The 14,182-nt window shown below is 47.6% G+C and overlaps 1 protein-coding gene across 1 annotated transcript in view; it reads left to right on the forward strand.

The window, feature by feature from the left end:
• Positions 1 to 14,182, forward strand: part of LOC124032448 (endothelin-3-like) — a gene marked incomplete at its 3' end in the record, with an annotated part of 65,435 nt that overhangs the window by 11,682 nt on the left and 39,571 nt on the right. The window contains exon 3 of the mRNA XM_046344852.1: positions 3,401 to 3,695. Within this exon, the coding sequence (XP_046200808.1) occupies positions 3,401 to 3,695 (295 nt within the window). The remainder of the gene's footprint in view (positions 1 to 3,400; positions 3,696 to 14,182) is intronic.

Consider the following 14,182-nt stretch of genomic DNA (forward strand, 5'->3'; position numbering starts at 1 on the left):
TTATCTTCCAAGAGAATTCTCTTCGATTATAATCACAGCCGTATATATCCCCCCCCAAGCAGACACATCGATGGCTCTGAACGAACTTTATTGAACTCTTTGCAAACTGGAAACCATTTATCCGGAGGCTGCATTCATTGTAGCTGGGGATTTTAACAAAGCTAATCTGAAAACAAGACTCCCTAAATTTTATCAGCATATCGATTGCGCAACCAGGGGTGGTAAAACCTTGGATCATTGTTACTCTAACTTCCGCGACGCATATAAGGCCCTGCCCCGCCCCCCCTTTCGGAAAAGCTGACCACGACTCCATTTTGCTGATCCCTGCCTACAGGCAGAAATTAAAACAAGAGGCTCCCACGCTGAGGTCTGTCCAACGCTGGTCAGAACAAGCTGACTCTACACTCATATTATTATTATTATTATATTACTCCAAGACTGCTTCCATCACGTGGACTGGGACATGTTTCGTATTGCGTCAGATGGAAATATTGACGAATACGCTGATTCGGTGTGCGAGTTCATTAGAACGTGCGTCGAAGATGTCGTTCCCATAGCAATGATAAAAACATTCCCAAACCAGAAACCGTGGATTGATGGCAGCATTCGCGTGAAACTGAAAGCGCGAACCACTGCTTTTAATCAGGGCAAGGTGTCTGGTAACATGTCCGAATATAAACAATGCAGCTATTCCCTCCGCAAGGCTATTAAACAAGCTAAGCGTCAGTACAGAGACAAAGTGGAATCTCAATTCAATGGCTCAGACACAAGATGCATGTGGCAGGGTCTACAGTCAATCACGGACTTCAAGAAGGAACCCAGCCCAGTCACGGACCAGGATGTCTTGCTCCCAGGCAGACTAAATAACTTTTTTGCCCGCTTTGAGGACAATACAGTGCCCCTGACACGGCCTGCAACGAAAACATGCGGTCTCTCCTTCACTGCAGCCGAGGTGAGTAAGACATTTAAACGTGTTGACCCTCGCAAGGCTGCAGGCCCAGACGGCATCCCCAGCCGCGCCCTCAAAGCATGCGCAGACCAGCTAGCCGGTGTGTTTACGGACATATTCAATCAATCCCTATACCAGTCTGCTGTTCCCACATGCTTCAAGAGGGCCACCATTGTTCCTGTTCCCAAGAAAGCTAAGGTAACTGAGCTAAACGACTACTGCCCCGTAGCACTCACTTCCGTCATCATGAAGTGCTTTGAGAGACTAGTCAAGGACCATATCACCTCCACCCTACCTGACACCCTAGACCCACTCCAATTTGCTTACCGCCCAAATAGGTCCACAGACGATGCAATCTCAACCACACTGCACACTGCCCTAACCCACCTGGACAAAAGGAATACCTATGTGAGAATGCTGTACATCGACTACAGCTTGGCATTCAACACCATAGTACCCTCCAAGCTCGTCATCAAGCTCGAGACCCTGGGTCTCGACCCCGCCCTGTGCAACTGGGTACTGGACTTCCTGACGGGCCGCCCCCAGGTGGTGAGGGTAGGCAACAACATCTCCTCCCCGCTGATCCTCAACACGGGGGCCCCACAAGGGTGCGTTCTGAGCCCTCTCCTGTACTCCCTGTTCACCCACGACTGCGTGGCCACGCACGCCTCCAACTCAATCATCAAGCTTGCGGACGACACAACAGTGGTAGGCTTGATTACCAACAACGACGAGACGGCCTACAGGGAGGAGGTGAGGGCCCTCGGAGTGTGGTGTCAGGAAAATAACCTCACACTCAACGTCAACAAAACTAAGGAGATGATTGTGGACTTCAGGAAACAGCAGAGGGAACTCCCCCCTATCCACATCGATGGAACAGTAGTGGAGAGGGTAGCTAGTTTTAAGTTCCTCGGCATACACATCACAGACAAACTGAATTGGTCCACTCACACTGACAGCGTCGTGAAGAAGGCGCAGCAGCGCCTATTCAACCTCAGGAGGCTGAAGAAATTCGGCTTGTCACCAAAAGCACTCACAAACTTCTACAGATGCACAATCGAGAGCATCCTGGCGGGCTGTATCACCGCCTGGTATGGCAACTGCTCCGCCCTCAACCGTAAGGCTCTCCAGAGGGTAGTGAGGACTGCACAACGCATCACCGGGGCAAACTACCTGCCCTCCAGGACACCTACACCACCCGTTGTTACAGGAAGGCCATAAAGATCATCAAGGACATCAACCACCCGAACCACTGCCTGTTCACCCCGCTATCATCCAGAAGGCGAGGTCAGTACAGGTGCATCAAAGCTGGGACCGAGAGACTGAAAAACAGCTTCTATCTCAAGGCCATCAGACTGTTAAACAGCCACCACTAACATTGAGTGGCTGCTGCCAACACACTGTCATTGACACTGACCCAACTCCAGCCATTTTAATAATGGGAATTGATGGGAAATGATGTAAATATATCACTAGCCACTTTAAACAATGCTACCTTATATAATGTTACTTACCCTACATTATTCATCTCATATGCATATGTATATACTGTACTCTACATCATCGACTGCATCCTTATGTAATACATGTATCACTAGCCACTTTAACTATGCCCTTTGTTTACTTTGTCTACACACTCATCTCATATGTATATACTGTACTCGATACCATCTACTGTATGCTGCTCTGTACCATCACTCATTCATATATCCTTATGTACATATTCCTTATCTCCTTATACTGTGTATAAGACAGTAGTTTTGGAATTGTTAGTTAGATTACTTGTTGGTTATCATTGCATTGTCGGAACTAGAAGCACAAGCATTTCGCTACACTCGTATTAACATCTGCTAACCATGTGTATGTGACAAATAAAATTTGATTTGATTTGATTTGGTACACTCAGACTCGAGTGGTCTGAAACAGTTGTTGCAGTGATGTTCTATTGAAATGGATACTTGCATAGTGGAGTCTTTTTGTTTTACATTTTACTACGCAATTGTGTTTGTTTTTTAAAGACACGTTAGATAGGATTTACAGCTCCAATAGACAGAAGCAGGCTACATGGCAGACCAATCCAAACTCATCTCTCTCGGCATGTCCAGCCCACTCATAATGTCAGCCAATCATGGGTAGCGTTGACTTAACCAACTAGCCTCCTAATTTAACAATTGTATTCGTATTTACAGATTTGCATATAAGTTTGTCATTAAAGCACATGACAAAGCACATGTTCGAGAAGGAATTTCTGCCCCACCCCCCCAAAACATGTGTTTTCATTTACGTTTTCCTGTGAAGTAGTGATCCGAGACATAAGCCTAGTTTCCTGAAACGGGACACATTTTAACACCATGACAAAGTGCTTTTACATTACAAAAAAATAAAATACATTTTATTTCAAAAAGATGTTGTTAATTGTATTCATCATTAACTCTTCCTATGTCCATGTAGGTTCTTCAGCCCCCAGTAAAGATGTTGTCGAGAGGGAAGAGTTGGAGACCACTGAGATGAACTTGGTCCCCAGGTCAACCGCAGTGGGTGGGGCCAGCAGTGTGGGTGTGGCCAGCAGTGTGGGTGTGGCCAGTGGTGTAGGTGTGGCCAGCGCTGTAGGTGGGGCCAGCAGCAATGGGTCCCGGAACATCACTGAGGCGCGGCGTAGAGACAAGCGCTGCACATGTTACAGCTACAGAGACAAGGAGTGTGTCTACTACTGTCACCTGGACATCATCTGGATCAACACACCAGAGTGAGTAGTGATAGGCCTAACCCTGACCTCCATTAACCCTGTTCTCCACTAACCCTGTTCTCCACTAACCCTGACCTCCACTAACCCTGACCTCCACTAACCCTGACCTCCACTAACCCTGACCTCCACTAACCCTGACCTCCACTAACCCTGATCTCCACTAACCCTGACCTCCACTAACCCTGACCTCCACTAACCCTGACCTCCACTAACCCTGTTCTCCACTAACCCTGACCTCCACTAACCCCAACCCTGACCTCTACTAACCCTGACCTCCACTAACCCTGACCTCCACTAACCCTGACCTCCACTAACCCTGACCTCCACTAACCCTGTTCTCCACTAACCCTGACATCCACTAACCCCAACCCTGACCTCTACTAACCCTGACCTCCACTAACCCTGACCTCCACTAACCCTGACCTCCACTCACCCTGTTCTCCACTAACCCTGTTCTCCACTAACCCTGACCTCCACTAACCCCAACCCTGACCTCTACTAACCCTGACCTCCACTAACCCTGACCTCCACTAACCCTGACCTCCACTAACCCTGACCTCCACTAACCCTGTTCTCCACTAACCCTGACCTCCACTAACCCCAACCCTGACCTCCACTAACCCTGACCTCCACTAACCTCCACTAACCCTGACCTCCACTAACCCTGACCTCCACTAACCCTGTTCTCCACTAACCCTGACCTCCACTAACCCCAACCCTGACCTCTACTAACCCTGACCTCCACTAACCCTGACCTCCACTAACCTCCACTAACCCTGACCTCCACTAACCCTGACCTCCACTAACCCTGACCTCCACTAACCCTGACCTCCACTAACCCTGACCTCCACTAACCCTGTTCTCCACTAACCCTGACGTCCACTAACCCTGACCTCCACTAACCCTGACCTCCACTAACCCTGTTCTCCACTAACCCTGTTCTCCACTAACCCTGACCTCCACTAACCCTGACTTCCACTAAACCTGTTCTCCACTAACCCTGTTCTCCACTAACCCTGACCTCCACTAACCCTGACCTCCACTAACCCTGTTCTCCACTAACCCTGACCTCCACTAACCCCAACCCTGACCTCTACTAACCCTGACCTCCACTAACCCTGACTTCCACTAACCCTGAACTCCACTAACCCTGTTCTCCACTAACCCTGACCTCCACTAACCCTGACCTCCACTAACCCCCTGTTCTCCACTAACCCTGACCTCCACTAACCCTGCTCTCCACTAACCCTGACCTCCACTAACCCCAACCCTGACCTCCACTAACCCTGACTTCCACTAACCCTGAACTCCACTAACCCTGTTCTCCACTAACCCTGACCTCCACTAACCCTGACCTCCACTAACCCCCTGTTCTCCACTAACCCTGACCTCCACTAACCCTGCTCTCCACTAACCCTGACCTCTACTAACCCCAACCCTAACTCCAACCCTAACCCAAAACCTGACCTCCACTAACCCTGACCTCCACTAACCCTGACCTCCACTAACCCTGTTCTCCACTAACCCTGACCTCCACTAACCCTGACCTCCACTAACCCTGACCTCCACTAACCCTGTCCTCCACTAACCCTGACCTCCACTAACCCTGACCTCCACTAACCCTGACCTCCACTAACCCTGACTCCACTAACCCCAACCCTGACCTCCACTAACCCTGACCTCTAATAACCCTGACTCCCCTAACTCCAACCCTGACCTCCACTAACCCTGACCTCTACTAACCCTGACCTCTACTAACCCCAACCCTGACCTCTACTAACCCCAACCCTAACTCCAACCCTAACCCAAAACCTGACCTCCACTAACCCTGACCTCCACTAACCCTGACCTCCACTAACCCTGACCTCCACTAACCCCAACCCCAACCCCAACCCTAATCCCAACCCTAACCCCAACCCCGACCTCCACTAACCCTGACCTACACTAACCCCAACCCTGACCTCCACTAACCCCAACCCTGACCTCTACTAACCCCAACCCTGACCTCTACTAACCCCAACCCTGACCTCCACTAACCCCAACCCTGACCTCCACTAACCCCAACCCTAACCCCAACCCTGACCTCTACTTACCCCAACCCTGACCTTCACTAATCCCAACCCTGACCTCTACTAACCCCAACCCTGATCTCCACTAACTCTGACCTCCACTAACCCCAACCCCAACCCTAACTACAACCCTGACCTCCACTAACCCCAACCCCAACCCCAACCCTAACTCCAACCCTGACCTCCACTAACCCCAACCCTGACCTTCACTAATCCCAACCTTGACCTCCACTAACCCTGACCTCTACTAACCCCAACCCTGACCTCTACTAACCCCAACCCTAACTCCAACCCTAACCCAAAACCTGACCTCCACTAACCCTGACCTCCACTAACCCTGACCTCCACTAACCCTGACCTCCACTAACCCCGACCCCAACCCCAACCCTAATCCCAACCCTAACCCCAACCCTAACCCCAACCCCGACCTCCACTAATCCTGACCTACACTAACCCCAACCCTGACCTCCACTAATCCCAACCCTGACCTCTACTAACCCCAACCCTGACCTCTACTAACCCCAACCCTGACCTCCACTAACCCCAACCCTAACCCCAACCCTAACCTCTACTAACCCCAACCCTAACCCCAACCCTGACCTCTACTAACCCCAACCCTGACCTTCACTAATCCCAACCCTGACCTCTACTAACCCCAACCCTGATCTCCACTAACTCTGACCTCCACTAACCCCAACCCCAACCCTAACTACAACCCTGACCTCCACTAACCCCAACCCCAACCCCAACCCTAACTCCAACCCTGACCTCCACTAACCCCAACCCTGACCTTCACTAATCCCAACCCTGACCTCCACTAATCCCAACCCTGACCTTCACTAATCTCAACCCTGACCTCCACTAACCCCAACTCTAACCCCAACCCTAACACCAACCCTGACATCCACTAACCCCAACCCTGACCTTCACTAATCCCAACCCTGACCTCCACTAACCCCAACCCTGACCTCCACTAATCCCAACCCTGACCTTCACTAATCCCAACCCTGACCTCCACTAACCCCAACTCTAACCCCAACCCTAACTCCAACCCTGACCTTCACTAACCCCAACCATGACCCCCACTAACCCCAACCCTGACCTTCACTAACCCCAACCGTGACCTTCACTAACCCCAACCGTGACCTTTACTAACCCCAACCCTGACTTTCACTAATCCCAACTCTGAACTCCACGAACCCCAACCCTAACCCCAACCCTGACTTTCACTAACCCCAACCCTGACCTTCACTAATCCCAACTCGGACCTTCACTAACCCCAACTCCAACCCTAACCCTAACCCCAACCCTGACCTCCACTAACCCCAACCCTAACCCCAACCCTGACAGACCCTAACCCCAACCGTGACCTTCACTAACCCCTCCACTAACCCCAACACTAACCTCAAACCTAACCCCAACCCTGACCTTCACTAATCCCAACCCTGACCTTCACTAATCCCAACCCTGACCTCCCCTAACACTTAAATATATATATATTCACCTTTATTAAACCAGGTAGGCCAGTTGAGAACATGTTCTCATTTACAACTGCGACCTGGCCAAGATAAAGCAAAGCAGTGCGACACAAACAACAATGCAGAATTACACATAAACAAAGGTACAGTCAATAAAATAAAATCAATAAAAATCTATCTTCAGAATGTGCAAATGTAGAAGAGTAAGGAGGTAAAGGCAATAAATAGGACACAGAGGCAAAATAATTACAATTTAGCATTAACACTGGAGTGATGGATGTGCAGATGATGATGTGCAAGTACAACAGAGCAAGAAGGTAAGTAATAATATGGGGATGAAGTAGTTGGATGGGCTGTTTACAGATGGGCTGTGTACAGGTACAGTAAGCTGATCAGACAGTTGATGCTTAAAGTTAGAGAGGGAGATATAAGACTCCAGCTTCAGTGATCTTTGCAATTAGTTCCAGTCATTGGCAGCAGAGAACTGGACAGAAAGGCTGCCAAAGTAAGTGTTGGCTTTAGGGGTGACCAGTGAAATATACCTGCTGGAGCGCGTGCTACGGGTGGGTGTTGATATGGTGACCAGTGAGCTGAGATAAGGCGGGGCTTTACCTAGCAAAGAGTTTTGATGACCTGGAGCCAATGGGTTTGGCGACGAGTATGTAGCGAGGGCCAACCAACGAGAGCATACAGGTCACAGTGGTGGGTGGTATATGGGGCTTTGGTGACAAAACGGATGGCACTGTGATAGACTACGTCCAGTTTGCTGAGTAGAGTGTTGGAGGCTATTTTGTAAATGACATAGGATAGTCAGTTTTACGAGGGTATGTTTGGCAGCATGAGTGAACGGAGGCTTTGTTGTGAAATAGGAAGCAGATTCTAGATTTCATTTTGGATTGGAGATGTTTAATGTCATCCTGGGAGGAGAGTTTACAGTCTAATCAGGCACCTAGGTAGTTGTAGTTGTCCACATATTCTAAGTCAGAACTTTCCAGATTAATGATGCTAGTCGGGCAGGAAAGTGCGGGAAGCAAACGTTTGAAGAACATGCACTTAATTAGACTAGCATTTAAAAGCAGTTGGAGGCCACGGAAAGAGTGTTGTATGGCGTTGAAGCTCGTCTGGAGGTTTGTTAACACAGTGTCCAAAGAAGGGCCAGATGTTTACAGAATGGTGTCGTCTATGTAGAGGTGGATCAGAGAATCACCAGCAGCGAGAGAGACATCATTTATATATACAGAGAAAAGAGTTGGCCCAAGAATTGAACCCTGTGGCACCCCCATGGAGACTGCCAGAGGTCTGGACAACAGACCCTCCGATTTGACACACTGAAATCTATCTGAGAAGTAGTTGGTGAACCAGGCGAGGCAGTCATTTGAGAAGCCAAAGCTATTGAGTCTGCCGATAAGAATGCAGTGATTGACAGAGTCGAATGCCTTGGCCGGGTCGATGAAGAAGGCTACACAGTATTGTCTTTTATCGAAGGCGGTTATGATATCGTTTAGAACCTTGAGCGTGGCTGAACTCCCCTGATCTCGACACTTACTTCCCCTAACCCCATTCCTGCCACTGACCTCCCCTAACCCCAACACTGATCCGAACCTCCCCTAAACCCCACCTCTTTCCACGCAGTATTCCCCCTGTCTGTATCACTCTCCCTCTAGTTCTACTTCTTTGTCCCACTCCCTCTGTCTCTCCGCCTGTATATCTCGCTCTTTCTCTCTCCCTCCTTCTCTCGTCAGTCTCTCTTCAGTTGTAGGGTCTCAATGTTTACACATGCTTGAAGGCCCTGTTATCGTCTCAGTGTCTACAGCTGCTTGAAGGCCCTGTTATCGTCTCAGTGTCTACAGCTGCTTGAAGGCCCTGTTATCGTCTCAGTGTCTACAGCTGCTTGAAGACCCTGTTATAGTCTCAGTGTCTACAGCTGCTTGAAGGCCCTATTCTACTCTCAATTGCCTTACCTTCATTGTCATGGGAAACATGCCAATAAAGCCCATTTGAATTTAATTGAGAGGGACTGAATTCTCAGGTTGTTGCCCAGAAAGAGAGGGAGAGGATTATCATGTTGTTGCCCAGAAAGAGAGGGAGAGGATTATCATGTTGTTGCCCAGAAAGAGAGGGAGAGGATTCTCATGTTGTTGCCCAGAAAGAGAGGAAGAGGATTATCATGTTGTTGCCCAGAAAGAGAGGGAGAGAGAGAGATGTTCCTCATGCTGTTTCCCAGAGAGAGAGCGAGAGAGAGAGAGAGAGAGAGAGAGAGAGAGAGAGAGAGAGAGAGAGAGAGAGAGAGAGAGAGAGAGAGAGAGAGAGAGAGAGAGAGAGAGACCCTCATGCTGTTGCCCAGATAGAGAGAGACAGAGAATCCTCATGTTGTTGCCCAGATAGAGAGAGAGAGAGAGAGTATCCTTGTGTTGTTGTCCAGAGAGACAGAGAGAGACAGAGAGAGAGAGACAGATAGAGAGAGAGAGAGAGAGACAGAGAGAGAGAGAGAGAGAGAGAGAGAGAGAGAGAGACAGAGAGAGAGAGAGAGAGAGAGAGAGAGAGAGAGAGAGAGAGAGAGAGAGAGAGAGAGAGAGAGAGACAGAGAGAGAACGTATATATATATATCATACACTGCAGCTGAGGAACAATGTGCAAGTAATTGTGCTTTGAAAGTTGATAAACTTGTTTACCAGTTTTGAATGTATTCTTTGTCTACACCCATTCAGCATCGTTCACACCCTCTTTAAGCCTTAGCCCCACCCATTCAGCATCGTTCACACCCTCTTTAAGCCTTAGCCCCACCCATTCAGCATCGTTCACACCCTCTTTACGCCTTAGCCCCACCCATTCAGCATCGTTCACACCCTCTCAAGCCTTTAGCCCCACCCATCTCTTTAAAGATCCACATGTGAGGCCATGTTTTAAACACAGTGAGTAGTTTAGTAAACAATCAAAGATTTAAAGACTAAAAATGGTAAAAGTAGTAGCCTACAATAAGGAAAAACTCCTGGTAAAAATACACTTTATCGAGTCCTTGGCCTATATCCTAATCTGACTTTGGTGCAGGTCATGTTGTTGTTCACATCATAGTCTCTGGTTACACACGGTATATCAAATGAAAAGTCTGTCAAATGCACAGCAAGTGTCAACGGTACAGTGACATTGTTACTTGCATATTTGCAATATCAAAAACAGAAAGGGTCCAGATTTTTTTTTTTTAATAAATATTTATATTTATTAGATGATTCTTACCCAGACAAGCTTGTCTAAATTGATGGGTCGTGTGAAAGAAATGCTATATCCACCTCCCCAGTCACTAAGTGGATGGGTCACTATTGTCTAGACATGTACACCTGTTCATGAAATGGAATCATCTGGCAAAGTGGAGGCTTTTGTTTAGACATGTAGCTAGCTAGTAAAACAATGAACCGGAATAATCCCAAATCATACTACCACCAATCCAAAACAAACTGTTTGTCATAACTGTAGTATGAATCTGCAGGTAGATAAAGCTAACCATCTAGTTTCAATGTTAGCTAACTAGCTAACATTAGGCTATACCTAGCAATTCAAATGGATTTCTGATTCTAATAACATTACTACACAGATCATATATGCAGAGTTAGCTGGCGAGCCAGCAAGCTAATGTTCGCTAGCTAGGTAACAGTATTCTTTAACTTGGGGCGGCAGGTAGCCTAGTGGTTAGAGCGTTGGGACTAGTAACCGCAAAGGTTGCTAGATCAAATCCCCGAGCTGACATGGTAAAAATCTGCCTCTGAACAAGGCAATTATCCCACTGTTCCTAAGCCGTTCTTAATTAACTTGCTGACTAGGTTCAATATATATACATGTATTATTATATATATTTATTAGCATGCGATGGAAATGACTTTCTGATAAAATGTGAAACTCATAATGTCTGAAAATGTAGCTAGACCAGTATACATAGATGGCAGGCTGGGACCATTTAATTCCGGGTTCACACTGACTGTGTGAAAATGTGCAGAAAATAGCCCAGCACTTTTTCCAACGGATCTGTCCATAGGGGAGCAATGTTCTTGAGAAAAGTAGAAAAACGGATTTCTTTCAAAACAGCCGATGTAGATATCAATATCATTATCAACACTCACGTCATGGACAGAAGCACGCTACATGTCAACCAACAATTTAACAACTTAATTTGTATTTGCAGGTGGAATACACGTTCTGTATTAAGGCGGAATACACGTTCTGTATTAAGGTGGAATAAACGTTCTGTATTAAGGTGGAATACACGTTCTGTATTAAGGTGGAATACACGTTCTGTATTAAGGTGGAATACACGTTCTGTATTAAGGTGGAATACACGTTCTGTATTAAGGTGGAATACACGTTCGGTATTAAGCTGGAATACACGTTCTGTATTAAGGTGGAATACACGTTCTGTATTAAGGTGGAATACACGTTCTGTATTAAGGTGGAATACACGTTCTGTATTAAGGTGGAATACACGTTCGGTATTAAGCTGGAATACACGTTCTGTATTAAGGTGGAATACACGTTCTGTATTAAGGTGGAATACACGTTCGGTATTAAGGCACATGAAAAATCACATGTTCCAGAAGACATTTATAATAATATAATACAAATATATATACTTACATCATTAAAACAAACTTTATTTAATTTTAACACACCAGAAAGTTGAAACCAAGCCCCCTCCTGTCGTCCACCGCACATAGAACACCCCCTGACTCCCTGAAACATAGAACACCCCCTGAATCCCTAACACATAGAACACCCCCTGACTCCCTGACACATAGACACATTGACTCTGTACCCCCTGTATATAGCCTCCACATTGACTCTGTACCGTAACACCCTGTATATAGTCTCCACATTGACTCTGTACTGGTACCTCCTGTATATAGTCTCCACATTGACTCTGTACCGATACCCCCTGTATATAGCCTCCACATTGACTCTGTAACGTAACACCCTGTATATAGTCTCCACATGGACTCTGTACCGATACCCCCTGTATATAGCCTCCACATTGACTCTGTACCGTAACACCCTGTATATAGCCTCCACATTGACTCTGTACCGGTACCCCCTGTATATAGTCTCCACATTGACTCTGTACCGGCACCCCCCTGTATATAGCCTCCACATTGACTCTGTACCGATACCCCCTGTATATAGCCTCCACATTGACTCTGTAACGTAACACCCTGTATATAGTCTCCACATGGACTCTGTACCGATACCCCCTGTATATAGCCTCCTCATTGACTCTGTACCGCAACACCCTGTATATAGCCTCCACATTGACTCTGTACCAGTACCCCCTGTATATAGCCTCCACATTGACTCTGTACCGGTACCCCTGTATATAGCCTCCACATTGACTCTGTACCGGCACCCCCCTGTATATAGCCTCCACATTGACTCTGTACCGTAACACCCTGTATATAGCCTCCACACTGACTCTGTACCGGTACCCCTGCATATAGCCTCCACATTGACTCTGTACTGGTACCCCTGTATATAGCCTCCACATTGACTCTGTACCGGTACACCCTGTATATAGCCTCCACATTGACTCTGTACCGGTACCCCCTGTATATAGCCTCCACATTGACTCTGTACCGTAACACCCTGTATATAGCCTCCACACTGACTCTGTACCGGTACCCCTGCATATAGCCTCCACATTGACTCTGTACTGGTACCCCTGTATATAGCCTCCACATTGACTCTGTACCGGTACCCCCTGTATATAGCCACCACATTGACTCTGTACTGGTACCCCCTGTATATAGCCTCCACATTGACTCTGTACCAGTACCCCCTGTATATAGCCTCCACATTGACTCTGTACCGTAATACCCTGTATATAGCCTCCACATTGACTCTGTACCGGTACCCCCTGTATATAGCCTCCACATTGACTCTGTACTGGTACCCCTGTATATAGCCTCCACATTGACTCTGTACTGGTACCCCTGTATATAGCCTCCACATTGACTCTGTACTGGTACCCCTGTATATAGCCTCCACATTGACTCTGTACCGTAATACCCTGTATATAGCCTCCACATTGACTCTGTACTGGTACCCCCTGTATATAGCCTCCACATTGACTCTGTACCGGTACACCCTGTATATAGCCTCCACATTGACTCTGTACCGATACCCCCTGTATATAGCCTCCACATTGACTCTGTACCAGTACCCCCCTGTATATAGCCTCCACATTGACTCTGTACCGGCACCCCCTGTATATAGCCTTCACATTGACTCTGTACCGGTACACCCTGTATATAGCCTCCACATTGACTCTGTACCAGTACCCCCTGTATATAGCCTCCACATTGACTCTGTACTGGTACCCCCTGTATATAGCCTCCACATTGACTCTGTACCGGCACCCCCTGTATATAGCCTCCACATTGACTCTGTACCGTAACACCCTGTATATAGCCTCCACACTGACTCTGTACCGGTACCCCTGCATATAGCCTCCACATTGACTCTGTACTGGTACCCCCTGTATATAGCCTCCACATTGACTCTGTACCGTAACACCCTGTATATAGCCTCCACATTGACTCTGTACTGGTACCCCCTGTATATAGCCTCCACACTGACTCTGTACCGTAACACCCTGTATATAGCCTCCACATTGACTCTGTACTGGTACCCCCTGTATATAGCCTCCACATTGACTCTGTACCGGTACCCCCTGTATATAGCCTCCACATTGACTCTGTACCGGTACCCCCTGTATATAGCCTCCACATTGACTCTGTACCGGTACCCCTGTATATAGCCTCCACATTGACTCTGTACCGGTACCCCCTGTATATAGCCTCCACATTGACTCTGTACCGTAATACCCTGTATATAGTCTCCACATTGACTCTGTACCGTAATATCCTGTATATAGTCTCCACATTGACTCTGTACCGTAATA

The sequence above is a fragment of the Oncorhynchus gorbuscha genome, linkage group LG03 (assembly GCF_021184085.1).
Source record: "Oncorhynchus gorbuscha isolate QuinsamMale2020 ecotype Even-year linkage group LG03, OgorEven_v1.0, whole genome shotgun sequence".
NCBI classification, from domain to species: Eukaryota; Metazoa; Chordata; class Actinopteri; order Salmoniformes; family Salmonidae; genus Oncorhynchus; species Oncorhynchus gorbuscha.